General features: G+C 47.9%; 1 protein-coding gene and 1 non-coding gene across 2 annotated transcripts; one reads left to right on the top strand and one right to left on the bottom strand.

Moving 5' to 3' along the window:
• Positions 1–849: 849 nt before the first annotated feature.
• LOC142432446 (uncharacterized) lies at positions 850–14,830 on the top strand. Its single transcript, XM_075537679.1, has 4 exons — positions 850–1,198; positions 5,146–5,272; positions 8,579–8,674; positions 11,964–14,830. The coding sequence occupies exons 1-4, from the start codon at positions 1,169–1,171 to the stop codon at positions 13,559–13,561; spliced, it is 1,851 nt and encodes a 616-aa protein (XP_075393794.1). The 5' UTR covers positions 850–1,168; the 3' UTR covers positions 13,562–14,830.
• LOC142432940 (small nucleolar RNA SNORA2/SNORA34 family) lies at positions 10,023–10,158 on the bottom strand. Its single transcript, XR_012781018.1, has one exon. It is a non-coding gene; the product is annotated as a small nucleolar RNA SNORA2/SNORA34 family (small nucleolar RNA).
• Positions 14,831–17,460: the final 2,630 nt, after the last annotated feature.

Below are 17,460 nucleotides of genomic sequence, written 5' to 3'. Positions count from 1 at the left end.
TGTCTATTGGCGGAAAGGGGTGATCTTTGGTAAGTCCTTCCCAAAAAAAGATTCCTTCTAATAATTTTCTTATGCCAGTTTTCCCTAATACGTTTCATGAATAACATCCTGTTGGGTGTTTTAAGTCAGAGTGGTAGTGAATTTTTAAGGGATCTCTTGGTACAACGGTGAAGCAACTCAGCTGCTAGCTGAAAGGCTGGCAATGCTGATGGTTCAAATCCACTGGCCGCTCTGTGGGAGAAAGGCTTGCAGATGACGGCGTAGGCTATCCCGTGAGGCAGCTCTACTTTGTCGCGTAGGATCCCTCTGGGCTGGTATCCATTCCATGGTTATGAGTTGGGTGGTTCAAACCCACCCAGGGGTGGGTATCTTGGAAGAAAAGGGCTCCCCGGAGAGCTGCTTTCTAACATTCACAGTCATGAACCTTATGCTGTTGGACTGGCACACTTGAGCTTGCCAGGCGTTAGAATCAGTGTTTTTGTTGAAACAACAAATAACACCACCAATTAAGAGGATTCACAGGATCGGTAAGGTACTGGGATATGATGAGGATCCTACAGGAGAGCCTGGGTATCTTTGCACTTGATTTAAATGCTGCAATATTCCCGCTTTCCACGCCTCGGTTTCCCCGTCACAGGATGGATGGCCCTGCGGCCCAACTCCGGGTCGTGTGTCCACTTCACCTTGAACAGGACACGGGGAGAAGCGCTTCTTCTCAGGCATGGACGTAGTCGGAAACTACATGACCCAGCAGGCCGTGCGCCGTGCGTCGGCCGCCCGGCTGGACCAATGACGGCCTAAGAGGAGGGGAGCGTTTCCGGAATCCACGTCAAAGGGGCGGGACTTCCGTTTACTTCGGATTGTGCGCCATTTGCCTGTGGCGATTCTGCCCCTTCTGGTCTTGACCCCTAGAGAAATTATCCGGGGCTTCGCCCCTCTTCCTTCGTCGGGACCAAACCCTTGTTTGAGGGGTGAGCCCCGGCCCGGGCGTCCCCTCGGCACGTGCCTCCCGCTTCACCTCCTCAGGCGCCAAGGGCGGCGCCCGGAGCCCTGCGCGTCTTACCTCAGGGAGACTGAGGCCCGGAGGGCGACGCTCAGCCCTGTCCCCTGACCAGGGCGCCGCAGGCTGGGTCTGCGGGGGCCCCCTCCTGGCCTCCGGGGCCCCACGATGGCGGCGGCGCTGATGGACCCGCCTCAGGTGAGCGCGGGCGGATTTCGGGTGTTGGTGAGACTTCGGCGGCTCACCTGTAGGTCGCCGGTTCGAACCCGCCAGCCGCTGGACAGCAGGGCAGTGAGGCCGCCCGCGCCCGTGACGCCTTACAGCCTCGAAGACCCAATGGGTCTCTGAGTTAGGGTCGACTCGACTCTGGACTCTGGTTTGGGACGTGGGCTGAGCTCCTGGGAGCCTGGAAAATCAGTGGATTCTGTCCAGTGGGCTGGCCCAAGCCCTAGCCCGAGGGCAGTGTCAGGACCCTGACTAACCCCCCCAACTCACTGCCACACCCGTGGATTCTGCCTCAGAGCGATCCCCTGAGATCAGAGAACTGCCCTCTGGGTTTCTGAGACTCAGTCTCTCCCAGAGCAGAAAGCCTCATCTTTCTCCGGTGGAGCAACTGGTGGTTTCGAACCGCCGATCTTTCAGTTTGCCACCCTACTAGTAACCCACTACGCCAGCAGGGCTCCTCCCTGACCCGCGCTCAGTATGAAGCTCTTTCCACGGGCTCTTATAATCCCTACTTAGAATAAAAGAATAAATACCATCACCACCCCAGACCCTTTGGCACAACGGTTCATTCAGCAACGTGCTACTGTCCCAAACTGGCGGGCAGTTCTATGAGAAAAAGGCCTGACAACCTGCTCCTGTAAAAGTTTCGGCCGAGAGCAGGGTATGGGGCAGCTAGCTCTGTGCTGTCACACGGGGTCGCTATGAGTCTGAATCTGCTGTTGGCACCGAACAGTAGAATAGTGGCCGACTCTCGTGTGTAGTGGTTGATTGAAGAATGGATGGTGCTCGCTCCGAAGTCCTGTTTCCCAGAGTGGGGAATATTACCCAGGGCCACCAGAACTGGCCCTGAGGCTGCACAAGCAGATGTCCACACCTTATTCTCGATTCTGGGTTCTAGTACACACGGTTTTAACTGCTAGGGAAGCCCTGAGTTGTTTTGTTTTTCTGAAATGGGAGAAATTCGCTCATAAGTTTGGGAGCCTTTGTTCTAAAGGTTTATGCTGTGTGTGACTTAAACCCAACTCCCTACCTTGACCTGCAAGTTTCCACCTCATACACCTGGACCAGTCCCCTCCCAACCTTGTCTTCCCATTTTCTCCTTTCTCCCTGTTCTCCAAGCACACCATTTTGGCTGTGCGAGGTTCTTTTCAGCCTTTATCCCCAAAGGTCGCACATAGGAAAGGGACTTCAGAAACACCATGGGAAAATGCCAGTGTCTTTTATTTCCACTTTTCCCATGAACTTCCAGATTTATCGGTCAGCTTCTTAATTCAGATGCATTAAAAACAAAGGCAGGGATCAGAATTTCCTCCATGCGTGTTCAATTGATCAGATGCTGCTCAAATTGGAAGCATGCTCTGATGGAATGCTAGTGGCCTGCCATCCCCCGTGCCCCTCCTTAGAGAGCCAGCTCAGTTCTTTTCCAGTGTCTCCTCTTGGAATGGTGCCTGGTTTTGTCACTAGTCTTCGTGCAAACCCATTGAGTAATGGGATGGTTCCACCTTTGTTTCTGGGCCAGGAATTGCTTGCTCCTGAAAGGCAGTGAAAAGACTGAGCCAGGATGCGTGGTGGCCATGGTCACCATGATGGTAGGGAAAGGGAGAGGCATCCTTCATCCTTACAGCTCACTAGGACACAGGCGCTACATCTCTGGCGTGCTCCCCTTCTTAGGTGCCATCGTTTGGAGTGGCTTCCTGGCACTTCCTGCTAAAGTAGCACTTGCCCTACTTGTCTGTAGTCTGGCATTTTTTGTGTAAGGCAGGGGTGGGGAACCATTCTTCTGAGAGCCCTTTGGATATTTATAACATCATGTGAGGGCCATACAGGATCATCCACTGAAAAATGACCCTGTATTTGGTCAAACATTTCATTAACTCACTCCGGGTGTGCAGGCTGGAACTGCTACTCTTTGGGGAGCCGTGGGATGTTAGCTGGTGTGATGGCTCCTCAGGCTTTGTGCTGCCTGCTGGCTGCACCTTCCCCACCTCTGGTGTAGCCATCTGGAAAAATTACTAAAGCCTGCTGGGTTGAGGGTTTGTTTTGTTTTTAAGTTTCTTTGTGAATTGGGTGAAGAATTACAGAGCAATTTGGTGTTATGTTAAAAAAAATCCATATACGTTTTATTCCATGTCATTGAGTGGCAAGATCACCTCACTTACTCCTTTATTTTTTCTTTTCATTCATTCACCTTTCCTACCCCTTCCTGCCCTCTGAACTTTGCCTTTGGGCAGGCACTCTGCTTCTGGTCTCAAAGGGCTGAAGGTTACAGAGGACAGACCTCACTAGTGGAATAACTTATCTATTTTGCAACTGAAAATTGATCCATGAGGGTGAGTTCGCTTTCTGACCTTAAAGGTGACTAAGGGCCATGGCTTTGGGGGTTTAGATTGAGGTTTTCCAGGGTGTGTGGGCAAGCAGGAGAGTAGACCATCAGAACAGATGAGACCTGGTGACCGGCCTTTGTTGAGTCTCTGGTATTGTAAGTTGTGCAGTCATACATCACCTGAGTTAACCCTTACTTTATCAGAGTTGAATAGTAATATCATGTGCACTTGGAGCTCAGAGACCCTTGTTATCTGCTCCAGGTCATATAGCTTGGAAGCACCAGAAACTTGCATGCTGTATGCTGATAACTGGAGCCTGTGCTTTTAACCACTCCTTTACATGATGACCCCTAAAGTGACCTTGACTTTAAGCATTGGGGAATAGAGGTGGGTCATTTCAGATCCCAAACCCACTGCCACTGTGTCGATTCCAACTCTTAGCAAACCTGTAGGGCAGAGTAGAGCTTCTATGGATGCTTACAGAATCAGCCCGCCACATCTTCCCCCCACTGTACAGCTGGTGGGCACCAACCAGTGACCTTTCAGTTAGCAGCCGAGGGTTGACCAATGTGCCTGGCAAAGGCAGGGTTTTGGTTGTTTCAGGTGCTGTAGCGACAGGGCCCGGGAGGGTGAATGTTGTTCACATTTCAGTCAGTATGAACATTGTGGCCCGGGTTCCACATTGTCCCTGCCCCCTGTGTGCTGTGGCCTGAAGCGTCTTGGCCTCAGGGAAGTGAGAACCTGGCGAGACAGGAGAAAGAGGAGAGTGGTCCCCTGGAAGTCTCCCAGGCTAGGAGGGGCCGGAGTGCTGGAAGCACCCACCCCTGCTGCTGCTCAGGCAGGCACCTCCCATGGGGGTTCTTCTGGGAGTTCAGAGATGAGAGCCCCTCCCCTCTGTCCCCTTTCACAGAAATATTTTCAGGAGTGGCTGAAATGGGTTTGGCAGCCGAAATTCCTAGACTGTGGATTGGCTTTGATGAAGGAGGGATGTTGGGGTTACTCTCTGGGAGCCTGGAGTAGAGGGTTTAAGTCCTGCTCTGCTCAACTCCCTGGCTGTGTCCTGGAGAGAATGAGAGGATGTTCACCTTGCTGACTGGGAGTGTGTAAACCCAGAGCCCACCATGCCCGGACCAGAATCTGGAAATCTCAGTGCTGCTGGTGGGACAGTCCAATGAGAGCAATGAAGTGAGAACCTCAAGATGATGCAGCAGCCAAGTGTCAGATTTAGGTGTTTGGAGTCAACGCTACGGGAGCGTCACTTCAGAGTGGGCCTGGTAGTTGCTTTAGCACCCCTGCTAAGCCCTCAGCACAGGGAGAGTGGTGGTCTTAGTCATTACTGCCTCCTTTCCCTGGGACATCTGAAAGCCTGTACCCTCTGCATCTCATGGTGGAAGCAGGTTGCTCTTCTCCAGGAGCCCTGGGTGGATGCTGTCTTTTCCACCTGGTTTGATTCTGTCCAGCGCAATACCCGCCTCACCTGCAGTACTTGGAAAGACCGTTGGAGACCCTCCAGCAATATCGGTGTGCCGAAGGGGCTCCAAGCCCAACCCCAAACCTCCCAGTGCTAACACTGCTACCGCTCTCTACACTCTTCAGGTGCCTGTAACCTTCGAAGACGTGGCTGTGACCTTCACGCGGGAGGAGTGGGGACAGCTGGACCTTACTCAGAGGAGTTTGTACCAGGAGGTGATGCTAGCAAACTGTGGACTGCTGGTCTCTCTGGGTAAGATCCTCCCCACAGCGACTGTCTTTGTCCAGACTCGGTCTCTTGGGCAAGAAACACCATTCCCCTTTGACTTCCCTCCAGAGGAATGGGGGTGCTGGAGGGAAATGGGGTGTCTCACAGAACCCAGAGGCAGGCGTTCCGGCAGGAATTCTGGTTGTGTCCTGGCTTCTCTCCATGAGCCTCTGACTTCCAGTTTTCACTGCGCAGTTTCCCAAGTGCACCTCCACAGTGGGCCTTTGACTTTGCTGTCCTTGCTGCCTGGTGGGGGCTCACGGCGAAGTCACGCGGTCTGGCACTTTGGGAGCACACTAGAACCTTCACCTGCTTCTGAGGCCAAATACCATGCCAGCGCCTGCTCTTTCATGCTCTCATTCTCTCACCACCCTTTTTACACCATCCTGAGCCCGTGGGGAGATAGCACCCCCACCAAAACCAAACTCGCTGCCGTCGAATCAGCGCTGGCTCAGAGCGATCCCCTGTGGGTTTCCTATACTCTTAACTGTTTATGGGCGTAGGAAGCCCAGTCTTTCTCCCTTGGAGCAGCTGGTGGTTTCAAACTTCCAACCATGCAGATCTCAGCCCGAGTGAGCACTATGCCACAGGGCTCCTTTGACAGAGCCTGAACACCTTTCTTAGGGCCACCCCTGGGTGCCAGACCTGCAGTGCGCTGAGCACCCTTAAAGTGTGCAGGCCACACACAGCAAAGGATTCTCAGGACCAGTACATCAGTCCTGCTGAGGCCGCTCTGCCCCGTTTTCTGTGGGTACGCAGAGACGGCTCGGGAAGAGGCTGCAGCAGGAGTCATGGTTAACTGACATTTCAGGACACTCAAGAAAGCCATGCCTGCCTCCCTTTTCTTTCCCACGTCTTGAGCATTGAGTCTGTGCTCAAGCAGGAACTTCCTTACACTCACAGCCCCGAGCAGGCCGCCCGTGCTTCCTGGAACCCCCTAGTGTCGTTTCAGACTGGGCGTGATCTTCCCTGGATGCGCCACACCGGCAAGTGGCTCTGCTTTTGCAGTGTACCCGGAACAAAAGGTTATTCCATTTTGGAAGAAATCTAAGAACCATGAAACCCTGGTGGTGTCATCGTCGAGTGAGCTCAGCTGCTAACAGGAAGGTTGGCCATTCAGACCCACCCAGCAGCTCAGATCACCACCTGGGACACCTGATGAGCAGGTCTGCTCTCTGCGAGGCCCCTGTGGGCTGGCATCGACTCAGTGGCACTCCACAGCAAGAGCCCTAACAGGAGGCACTATTCAGAAAAGCTGCTGTGAACGTGTAGAGCTGCCCCGAGGGCCCAAGCTCACAAAAGCACACCACCACACTTTTGTCCAAGGGAACACTGGTTGGTTCAAACCACTGACCTTAGTTATAGTTCGCAGCCGAGTGCTTCGTCACTGCGACTTTGGGGATTTAGTTACACCCCACACGTTGTCATACTAGGATTCAGGGGAGCCCTCAGTGCAGTGATTGAAGAACCCCTTCTGGGGCAGTTCGACTTCATTCTCAGGGTTGCTGTGAATTGGAATTGACCATCGGCCAAGGGTTTGGTTTTTATCGGGGCTGAAACTTCTGTGGCAGCGTGGCACATTGCGGAATACGTTAACCTGGGGCCGTATTGCAGCGGAGGCTTTGAAGGAGGTGGCATCTGGGCTGAGACCCAGAGAATCCGAGTTAGCAGGTGGAGCAAGGCACCAGCAGGGCACGCAGCATTCTAGGTGGAGGAGCCCATGGCTGCAAAGGCCCTGGCTGTGAGGAGCGTGACTCCCCCCAGAGAGGAGGAAGCCGCCCCTCCTCTTCCCATTACTGAGCTCGGGCTAAGCTTTCCGCAGATGCCAGCTTGCACTTGCTGAGCATTCGCTGGTTAGATCTTGGCCTGTGGTTTAGGCTCTGGCCTTTGAACTTCCTGTGGGTCTGGTGCCTCAGCTACTAGCTGACCGGTAGAGTCATCGGGATTTTGTCCCTGCATCTGTTAGTACATGCTGGGCTCACACGGGTCACCTCCAGGCAGGGCTCCAAACTGGTTCAAACCGGGCCAGTCACTCGTAGCGTAGACAAGCGCTGTGCTTGCATTGCGTACCGGCCACGTCTGGTGCCCAGGGTGTTTTCATCTGAGTAGGAAACAAGCAGGAACTTGGGTAGTGCAGTGAGCTGCTAGCTGGAAGATCGGCAGTTCAAACCCACCAGCGCCTCTGTGGGAAAAAGATGAGGCAGGTCTGCTCCTGTTCAGATGAACCGCCCAGAAATCCTGGAGCACAGTTCTGCTCTGGCCTCGAAGGGCTGCTGTGCGCCAGAAGCGCCTCCCGGGCAACCAGCGTCAGGAAACCAAACAACTGTGCCTGGCTGAAAGACGCCTACTGGCCATGCCAGCGGTGAGTGTGTGCTGCCTGCTCTCCAGAGCCCAGCCAATGAAATCCTGCAGTGGGCTCCAAAAGCACTCTGGCAGAAGAACTGTGACCGGACTTTTGGTGAAACACATTCCTGGCAGGACCCTAGAGAGAGTGTGGTTGGCGCCATCTCTGAGCAGGCCACAACTGTCTGCTCCCTACGTGCATCATGCAGCCTCGTTTAAGGTGGCAATTTGAAACCTGTTTGAGGTCCTGCCTGATGGAAATACATTACGCCACCTAATGAGACGCTCAGGGGCAGAGGGGACTCCTAGGTTGGTAGGACATATGACACAGTCCAGGTCTGTTTGTTTGCCTCCTTTCCTTGGTCCTGCTCCTCAAGTGAGTTCTCTGGCAGTGGTTGCAGGGTGTTAGGGGTGGCAGGTCCCCTCAATCTGCTTTCTGGAATGAAGGCTCACACTTGAATGAGTGGCTAGTCTGGTCACGCGCCCACCTCTAATGACCGATGATCAGGATGCAGTGTGCACATGGAAGGGAGCCACGAATCATCTGAGAAGGTGAAGTCTGCTGTGCTTCAGGCTCCCTCGCCCCAGAGTCGCTTCCATTGGTCTGTGAGTAGGAACCAGTCAGTTCCACTGGCAGGGGAGACCCACGGACTGAGATGAATTAGACAGCACCTCTGGAAGAAGGGCTCATTTCTGTGGGTCTTGGGCTGTTTGTGAACAGTGTGGGTGTTCTGTAGTCGGCAGGTCAGAAGGAATGGTGCTAACTGAGCAGCCTGTCTCTGGGGCCCATGGGTGGTGTGTGTGTCCTCAGTGAGTTGCAGGCCTTGGCAGCTTGGATGGGAGTGGCTTCATTCCCAGGTCTCTTTCTCATCCTGAAGCCCCAGACTGGACCGCGGTTGAAGTTCTTCTCTCACACACCTCTGTGGCCTTTCCATTCTCCATGAACAGGGTGTCCTGTGCCCCGGCCAGAGCTGATCTACAAGCTGGAGCTTGGGCAAGAGTTGCAGGCCGTGAAGAGAGACCTATGCCAGAGCCCCTGTCCAGGTGGGTTGACTGGGAGCTGGGCAAGTGGGAGGCCCTGCAGACTGGAAGGAGACCGCTGACCCTACTTGCTCCCCCGGCCCAAGGATGTAGGGACTCTGACGTGTGTGCCCTCTCCCCCGTCGTGTGCTTCATTGCTCTGGAGGAGGAGAGCACCAGGAAGACCCTGCCTTGTGAGGCTTCGCAGACGCGGCCTCGTGTCTTTGTTTACGTCCAGATGGATGGTTTATGGCCACTCTGAGCAGCAAGTCTGTTCGGGACACGTTTCTGAAACCTGTGCTCGATTCATGCCTTTGTCACATTTTGGTCATTTTCTCACAATTCCACGGTTTTACCTAATGCTATTCATTGTATATGTGTATATTGTATATTGTCCTGGGACTACTCTAGTGTACACATCACTTTTTTAAATCAGCAATTTTATTTATTAAGAAAATTTGTATTATAAATGAAGGTTTACATAGCAGATCATCAGTTTTACATTCAACAATTCATACACTTGGTTTCACCTCACTGATTGCAATCCCCACAACATACCATCCATCCTTTATTCCATTTACTAGTTTCTTGGTGATCTTCATGTGGCTTCTACATTTCCTCTTGATACTTGCTTGTTTTTTTGTCTTAAGCTGCTCCTTTTATAGCGTGAAAGTGATTGCCTGAAAAAAATATTCTACACTGATGTGGTTTCATTAACAACAAAGTAGGTCCTATTCCCAAATCGGATTATAGCCACACATACAGGTGTTAGGAATTCCAGTGTACAGTATTTGGATATACAATTCAATACAGATAGTGACATTTCTAAGAGTGGGATTACAGACTATGTGAATATTCAGTGTTACAAGATAATTTCCATTGTTTCCCAAGGCCTTATAACCAATTTAAACTTCACAAGGGAAATAAATGCAGGAGGTTTCATTGATCTGATATGTGAGACTGTAAGGCTCCTTAATTGTTGCCAGTCAAGTGGATACCAAGTGCCATCTTAGTGGTCTTGATTTGTATTTCTCTCTTAGAGAATTTGAACATTTTAATATGTTTTGTGGATATCTTTTTATTTATTTACTTATTTTTGGTTTTCTGGGTCTGCAGTTTTGTTATTTTATTTTTCCATCTATATCTTCTCAGTAATACTAGTTCATAAGATTTTTATATTAGCTGTTTTTCATTCTTCATGTGTGTATTTGTACATTCCTGATGGTAACTTTTTTATCAATTATATTTGCTGGAAATGCACTCTGGTCATTTTTTTTTCTCTTTTTTTTCTCCTTTTTTTTCTTTTTTTTCTCCTTTTTTTTCTCTTTTTTTTCTCTTTTTTTTCTCTTTTTTTTTCTTCTTTTTTTTTCTCAGATGTTTCTTTCTAATGAATTGACCATTACATTTCCAAGTTCTGAAATGGCCAACAGACCATAGGAAGACATTTCTTTAGGCGCCTGCTTGAAGCCAACAGCTCCATCAAACTGTCAGCCTTGATTCAGGGCCAAGCACTCTGGTCATTTTTAACAAATTTGTTCACTCTCTTTGAAGTATATTTTGAATAGGCTCTTATCTTGGTGTAGTTTAGTTTATAAAAAATTTAAGGATTTAATTACTTATTAAAAATTTTGCATTACTCCATGATCAAGAAGATGTTCTCATTTATTTTATATCAGAAACACTAAATTGGGTGCTTGGAGGTTGGTTTGAATATAGTGTGTAGTTGTATGTGTCCCTCGGCTGAGGAACCAAATGTTCTAGCTGTTGGGTATGTAGTCTCTCTTCTGCTGTGACTGAGCTCGCTCTTCTTTGCCTTGGCCAGTTTGTCTCAGCCCTGTGCCAGGACTACGCGCCTCAATGGTGTATTATTTCATGATAATGCTATTACCTTACAGGGTTGAGTCCTCTCCTTCCTAAGGGGATATTATTGGTTCTTTGCTTTTGTACATGAATTGTGGAATCAGATTATTAAGTTCCATGGTGAACCCAATTGGAATTTCATATGAAGTTTTATGTATTGAACTCAGACATTGATTTGGCTGCAATGTCAGCTTTATATTGGTTCTCTGGGTCTAGACTTCTTTTATGTGTTAAGTGTTGAAGTCTTCCTCATTTAGACAATATTTATGTTGCTATAGTCTTTTCACCTAGCCATTCCTCAAGCTTACTAGACTTGCTGTGTCCATTTAGATTCTGCTTATGATAGAAGCCATATTCTGGGAGTTATAAGTTGGGTCCTAGGACGTGATAGTTAAGGTTTATTGTGCCAGCCTGGCTGATGAAGGGCAGTTTAACTGAAGAGCGGAGAGATAAATGGCTTGGTGAGCCTCGTCTGTATGGTCTCTTGCTCTCTGATGGTCAGAGCAGTTGCAGCTGCCCTAGCTAGTTCTCTGCCTCAGCTGCCAAGACTCACTTCCTGCGACACATCCCTGAGGAGAAGCCTCATGAACCTACCCTGATGCAGCCCTGGGTGCTGGAGCAGCCATGTGGAGACCCCTGCCAGCACTGAGATGCTTATATGCTCAATGATTTGGCTTTCCTCCTATATTCGGCATCATTGCTTGTGTTTTGTGAGTTTGAGGAGAACTTTGTAGATCAGTGTTGGACATATGGGCTAATGTCGGACGTATGGGCTTGGACTGGACTGGGTTGGGATGCTTAATGTACAGTTGCCCTTTATATAAAACTCTCTCTTATACACATATGAGTTTCTGTGGATTTGTTTCTCTAGTCTACCCAGACTAACACATAGGAGTAACCATAACCATCTCCACTGTCACCCAAGAGTAGAGTCTTGAGATGCAGCCTCCCTTCTGCCCTGCCTGCCTTCTGTTTCCTCTTCTCTGCACAGATGTTCCCTGTCTTCTCCGAAGACTCTGTGCCTTGTGTGCTCTGTCTCCTGAGGCTGCATCACCCTTCCCATTCTTTGTGTCAGCTCCTATGTCTTCATTAGGAACACCTGCAGCCCCTCCTTGGGGAAATCTCTCCCCGTCTCCTTGGGCTACATTAGGTACCCGTTCCTAACACCTTGAGATGTCCTCACTTCAAGCACATTCACCATACACAGTGTCATTACTCTGTCTTCTCTCACCACTTCTGGAATCAGAAAGGTGTTTCTACTTCAGACCCTCTGTCCTCTGGTCTATAAAGGTGTCAAGAGTCCAAGGATGACAAAGGAAAACAATTGCAAACTTGGGCGTCAGAGATGTTAAAGGACAGCAGGCACAGAAGCACTATTTCCATCTACTCACTGGAGTGGTGGTTTGATTTGTTTTATGTTGGCATTACTAATAGGCTCGTTTATATCTTTCAGGGGACAAGGCAAGGCTTAAGACCGCAGAGCCAAGCACTCCTGCTCTGACCTTCTCTGAGGGAACTTTAGTCCATGGACAGCTGACACAAGTGTCCTCCAAGGATTCTCAGGTGGGACAAGACAGGTGTCAGGAGGGACCACCAGAAATACCGGCCCAACACTTGAGACCAGAGATAGACACCCAGAAGGAGCAGCTCCCTTGGGGGAAAAGCCCTGCGCATGATGGTTTGGGGACAGGTAATGATGTGTGCTCAAGGACTCCACAGGAACAAATCTCTGCGGGAGATGCGGTCCACGAAAGTAGCTCACATGGACCTGCTAAAGATCCCGCGACTCATGAAGAGAGAGATCCCCATATCTGTAAGGAATGTGGGAAAGTGTTTAACAAGAAACGTCTTCTTGCCCAACATGAGCGCATTCACTCTGGAGTGAAGCCCTATGGGTGCACGGAATGTGGGAAGTTCTTCCGGAAGAGCACTTACCTCCTTCAGCATCACATGGTCCACACCGGGGAGAAGCCCTACGAGTGCAGAGAGTGCGGGAAGGCCTTCAGCCGCAGATCTCACCTTACTCAGCACCAGAGAATTCACAGTGGGGAGAAGCCTTACAAGTGCACTGAGTGTGGAAAGGCCTTCACCCACCGCTCCACCTTCGTCTTGCACAAGCGGAGCCACACTGGAGAAAAGCCATTCGTGTGCAAAGAGTGCGGGAAAGCGTTCCGTGACCGGCCAGGCTTCATTCGGCACTACCTCATTCACAGCGGAGAGAACCCCTATGAGTGCTTTGAGTGCGGGGAGGTCTTCAAGCACAGGTCCTACCTGATGTGGCACCAGCAGACGCACACCGGGGAGAAGCCCTACGAGTGCAGTGAGTGCGGGAAGGCCTTCTGTGAGAGCGCGGCCCTCATTCACCACTCCGTCATCCACACCGGGGAGAAGCCCTACGAGTGCCCAGAGTGCGGCAAGGCCTTCAACCACAGGTCCTACCTCAAGAGGCACCAGCGCATCCACACCGGGGAGAAGCCCTACGTGTGCTCCGAATGCGGAAAGGCCTTCACCCACTGCTCCACGTACATCTTGCATAAAAGGGCCCACACCGGGGAGAGGCCGTTTGCGTGCAAAGAGTGCGGGAAGGCCTTCAGCAGTCGGGCCGACCTCATTCGCCACTACACCATCCACACTGGGGAGAAGCCCCACGAGTGTGTTGAGTGTGGCAAGGCCTTCAGCCGCAGGTCTGGCCTTACAAGACACCAGCGCATTCACAGTGGGGAGAAGCCCTACGAGTGCGGTGAGTGTGGGAAAACTTTTTGCTGGAGCACAAATCTCATTCGACACTCTGTCATCCACACGCGCGAGAAGCCCTACGCGTGCCGTGAATGTGGTAAGGCCTTCTGTCGCAGCTCTTCCCTCACTCAGCACCTAAGGGCTCATTCGGGGAGAAACCCTGTCCGTGGGACAGATGGGAAGAGGCCTTTTAACAAGCGACAGACCCCGGTCAACATTCAAGAACTCTTCCTAGGGAAAGACTTTTTGAATGTAACCAGGGAGGGAACTCTCTGGCCCGAGGAACCGTCTTACCCAGCAGCTGATTGCTCGTAGCAAAGGGAAAGCGTGCACGTGTCATCCCTGTGAGGACGTGATCTGTAGCTAAAGAGGCCTATTAGAAATGGACGACCTAGACTCTGCATTGAAAGCATGGCCTAGAAGAGACCCCCAGTGGCCACTGTGCACTTGGGAAAGCCTTCGGCTGCATTTTACTCCTTGGTTTACAGTGCAGCGTTACCTCAGGAATTTTTTTTTTAATAAGGAAGTGTCAAAGAGAATTTAGCAAAAAGGGGGAACTTTTTCAGATTTTCTGCCAAGTCTATGACAATTTGTGATTACTTTCTTGTTTTATTTGGGGTCGGGGAGTGGTGGTGCAAGATAAAGAGCCTTGTCTCCCTTTCGTTTCTTGGATGTACAACCCTGCCTGTTTGTCAGATGAGTTTAGTCATTTGAGAGCAGGGCAGAAAATCCTTTGAAAGCCTTTGTTCCACAGTATTGGCTCTATTCTCTAGGAGCTTAAATGTATGAGAAATATGTAGCATTATCGTGAGATCCTTTGATATTTAATAAGGACACATACAAATGGGTACATTTCCTTGCACAGTTAGGACTTGTTTTATTAATGTACTTTAACAGAACATTCTTTTCTTAATCCTATCCTACTTTTTTTTAGTTTTTTTGCTCTAGCTATGTGGCAAATATTATAATTGGGTAAAGTGATTTCTGTCTCATCTTTGAAATGCATTCAAAGTTTATTTAGCATCCTTAGTTCCTTTGACTTTCCATTCCACATGTTTCCATCCCAGTATTTCAGAACCATCCCACACATTTCTATAAGTTTTAATATTTTTATTCAGTTTTAAATATATCTTGATTCTTTTTGAGATACCCTCCCTGTCGAAGATTATTTAGAAGTGTATATTATTTCCTGGTGTATTTTCTTTACTGATTCCTTTTTTTGTTTCTTGTTCAATCTGAACACATACTCGGTGTGATTTCTAAGCATTGAAATTATTGATGTTTGTTTTGTGACCCAGAACATGAATGGTACCTCTGGTTGAATGTTCCTTGAGTGTTTGATAAAAATGTATATTCTGCCACTGTTGTGTTGTATTTTGTATAAATGTGTATGCGATCCTGTTGGTTGATTTTGTCATTTAGATTTTCTATACCCTTGCTGAATTTCTGTCTAATTTTTCTGTTTTATTTCTGAGAGTGGTAAGGAAGTCCCCAACTGTAATTGTCAATGTTTCAATTCCCCTTTTACTTTCTGTTAAGTTTAACCTCATGTACTTTATATAAAGTTCTGTTCTTGGGTATATAGATATTTAAGATTGCTATGTATAGATGCATATATATTATATATTGATCCTTTTTTCATTATGTAATGTCCTTCTTTCTGCCTGTTCATTTTCTTGGCTCTCACATAACCTCTTCTGCATTTTATAATCAATGTTTTTGTGACTTATCATTTTTCATCAATTTATACCCAACCTTCCCTATATCATTATATTTGAAGTAAGTTTCCTTTAAACAGCTTATCCATTCTGCTGATTCCTGTCTTCTCACTGATGTATTTAAACCCTTTATATTTAAAGCAATTCTTGATCTAAGATCTGTTTTTTTGTGTGTGTTGTTTTGATATGTTGAGACATAAAGTCTGCCATTCTTATTTTTTTAATTCTCATGTTTCTTTTGCTTCTGTTGTTTTTTATCATGCTGGTTTGGGTTTTTTATGCTTCATTATTTCAACATTTTCAGAATTATATCAATGTATTTATAATTCCAGTATTATGGATTTTTGGAGTTCTTTAGTAATTGTTTTAGAATTTTAACATGTATATATTTTATAGTCTGGTATTAACATTTTAGCACTTTGATGTATAGAAACCTTCTATTTGGTCTTTTTAAATATCCAATCTTCTTACATAGTACATTGAATAAGGAGTCTGGTAAGCATTGGCCTGCTAGCTGCAAGCAGGGATTCAAACCAACAGCTGCTCTATGAGAGGTGTCATAGAAAAGTCACAGTCTCAGAAGCCCTATGCAGAGCCACTTTGAGTTGGAATTAATGACTGTGGGTTTTTTTTTAATTGGATGTTGAATGTTATTGTGGTTTAAACTATCAAACATTTTTCTGAAGCTCATGAGAAAGATAGTCTTTCATTGCTTTCACCTCTTCCATTGTTCTTTCTTCCTACCTGAGATCTCAAGACTCACCATTAGCACCTCCTTTTGTGAAAAATTGTTTTATTGGGGGGCTCGTACAACTGTTATCACAATCCATACATCCATTGTGTCAAGCACATTTATACATTTGTTGCCATCATCATTTTCAAAACATTTTCTTTCTACTTGAGCCCTTGGTATCAGTTCCTCATTTTCCCCTTCCCTCATGAACCCTTGATAATTTTAAAATTATTATTACTTTTCCATGTCTTGCACTGTCTGGTGTCTCCCTTACCCCCTTAACTGTTGTCCCTCCCCCTGGGAGGGGGTTATAGGTAGGTCGTTGTGATCGGCTCCCCCATTCTCCCCCCACCTTCCCTTTGCCTCACTCAGCCTGGGGCCCGAGGAGTTTCTCTAACACCTCTTTATTTTGGAGTGCTCCCTCTTGCCTGCCTTCTTGTTTGCATCTGCTGGTGGCAAACTGTTTTTGTTTGACCTCTTAGGATGTGCCTTTATTTCCCCCTGCAGTCCTCAAGGGCCTGTTTTGGGGACATGAATGTGGGTTGTCAGTTCTTTAAGTGCCCCAAACCATGGCCCCACTCGATTCTGGTCTGTGTGGTTTCAGATGGCAATGTTCTGCCACTTGAAGAGTTTCTTCCCTTCTGTACCAAGCATCACTCTATCTTAGCTCCTTTCAAAATGTTTTCCTTTGTAATGTTCAGAATTTGATAATGCATCAACTTGTACTTCTGGCTTATAATTTATCTTGGCTGGTATTTACTCAGGTTTTAAAATATGCAGATATGTTGTCATTTGTTAAACTTCTTGGAGTATTTTCAGCTATTGTTTTTTTTTAAGGATCACCCTCTCTCTTCTATTAACACAAAATATTCTTTTTTTAAAAAAACAATTTATTAGGGGCTCATACAACTCTTTTCACAGTCCATACATATACATACATCAATTGTATAAAGCACATCCATACATTCCCTGCCCCAATCATTCTCAACAAAATATTCTTTTCTTAGTTTGTTAGTTTCCCCCAGATCCCTGAGCCTCTCAGTCGATTTTCTCTCTGTTGTTTATTATTTGCTGTTAATCTTGATTCTTACCTCTGTCATCTCTAATCTGCAGTTGAGCTTATTTAATGAGTTTCAGTATATTTGTTTTATCATTTTCATGTGGTTCTTTCTTAAACCTTCTTTCTTTGCTGCATTTGCAATGCCTTAGAAGGACTACAAAACAGTGTAGTCAAAAGTCGTAGTACTTTTTGGTCGTTTGTATTACTATTAAAAATGCCAAGTTATTTGCAGGGATATGAGACCTATGGTCTTCCACACAGGGATTCCCCAGATACTTCCAGAGTAGAATGTACAGCTTAGGGAAATCTTCACATGGTTTACAGATATGCACTCCTGGCCTGGTGCGTGTGTGGAGTTCCACAGAACTCGCGAGGTCTTGTTGGAGCTTCAAAGGAGAATGGGTCGCCTCTCTTCCTCGTTCACCCTTTTTCTCTTTTTGACCATGTTCCCTCCCAACTTGTCCAAGACCTCTCAACGTTGTCCTTTTATGCACCGATTATTTCAACTTGAGCAACTCTTTCTTCACTGTCTATAGCTATGTTCATGTGTTCAGGCTCAACTGCAGCCTCTCTCTACTCTGCCTGCCCTTTCACTAACAAATGCCACTTGTGCAAATGGCTTGTGAACTGTGTGTCTACATCCTCCTCTTGCTGTTTGTCCCACAGATCATCAGAGTGTCTTCCACCACCATTACCTAACTTA

The sequence above is a fragment of the Tenrec ecaudatus genome, chromosome 18 (assembly GCF_050624435.1).
Source record: "Tenrec ecaudatus isolate mTenEca1 chromosome 18, mTenEca1.hap1, whole genome shotgun sequence".
Lineage (NCBI taxonomy): Eukaryota > Metazoa > Chordata > Mammalia > Afrosoricida > Tenrecidae > Tenrec > Tenrec ecaudatus.
Note: the sequence above shows the minus strand (reverse complement) of the source record. Positions and strands in the feature narration are given on the sequence as shown.

Bases quoted from the DNA above. Each gene is read 5' to 3' on its own strand.
- LOC142432446 (XM_075537679.1), top strand. From the start codon at position 1,169: ATGGCGGCGGCGCTGATGGACCCGCCTCAG. The intron at 5,273-8,578 runs GTAAGATCCTCC...CTCCATGAACAG, and splicing joins TGGACTGCTGGTCTCTCTGG to GGTGTCCTGTGCCCCGGCCA. The intron at 8,675-11,963 runs GTGGGTTGACTG...TATATCTTTCAG, and splicing joins ATGCCAGAGCCCCTGTCCAG to GGGACAAGGCAAGGCTTAAG.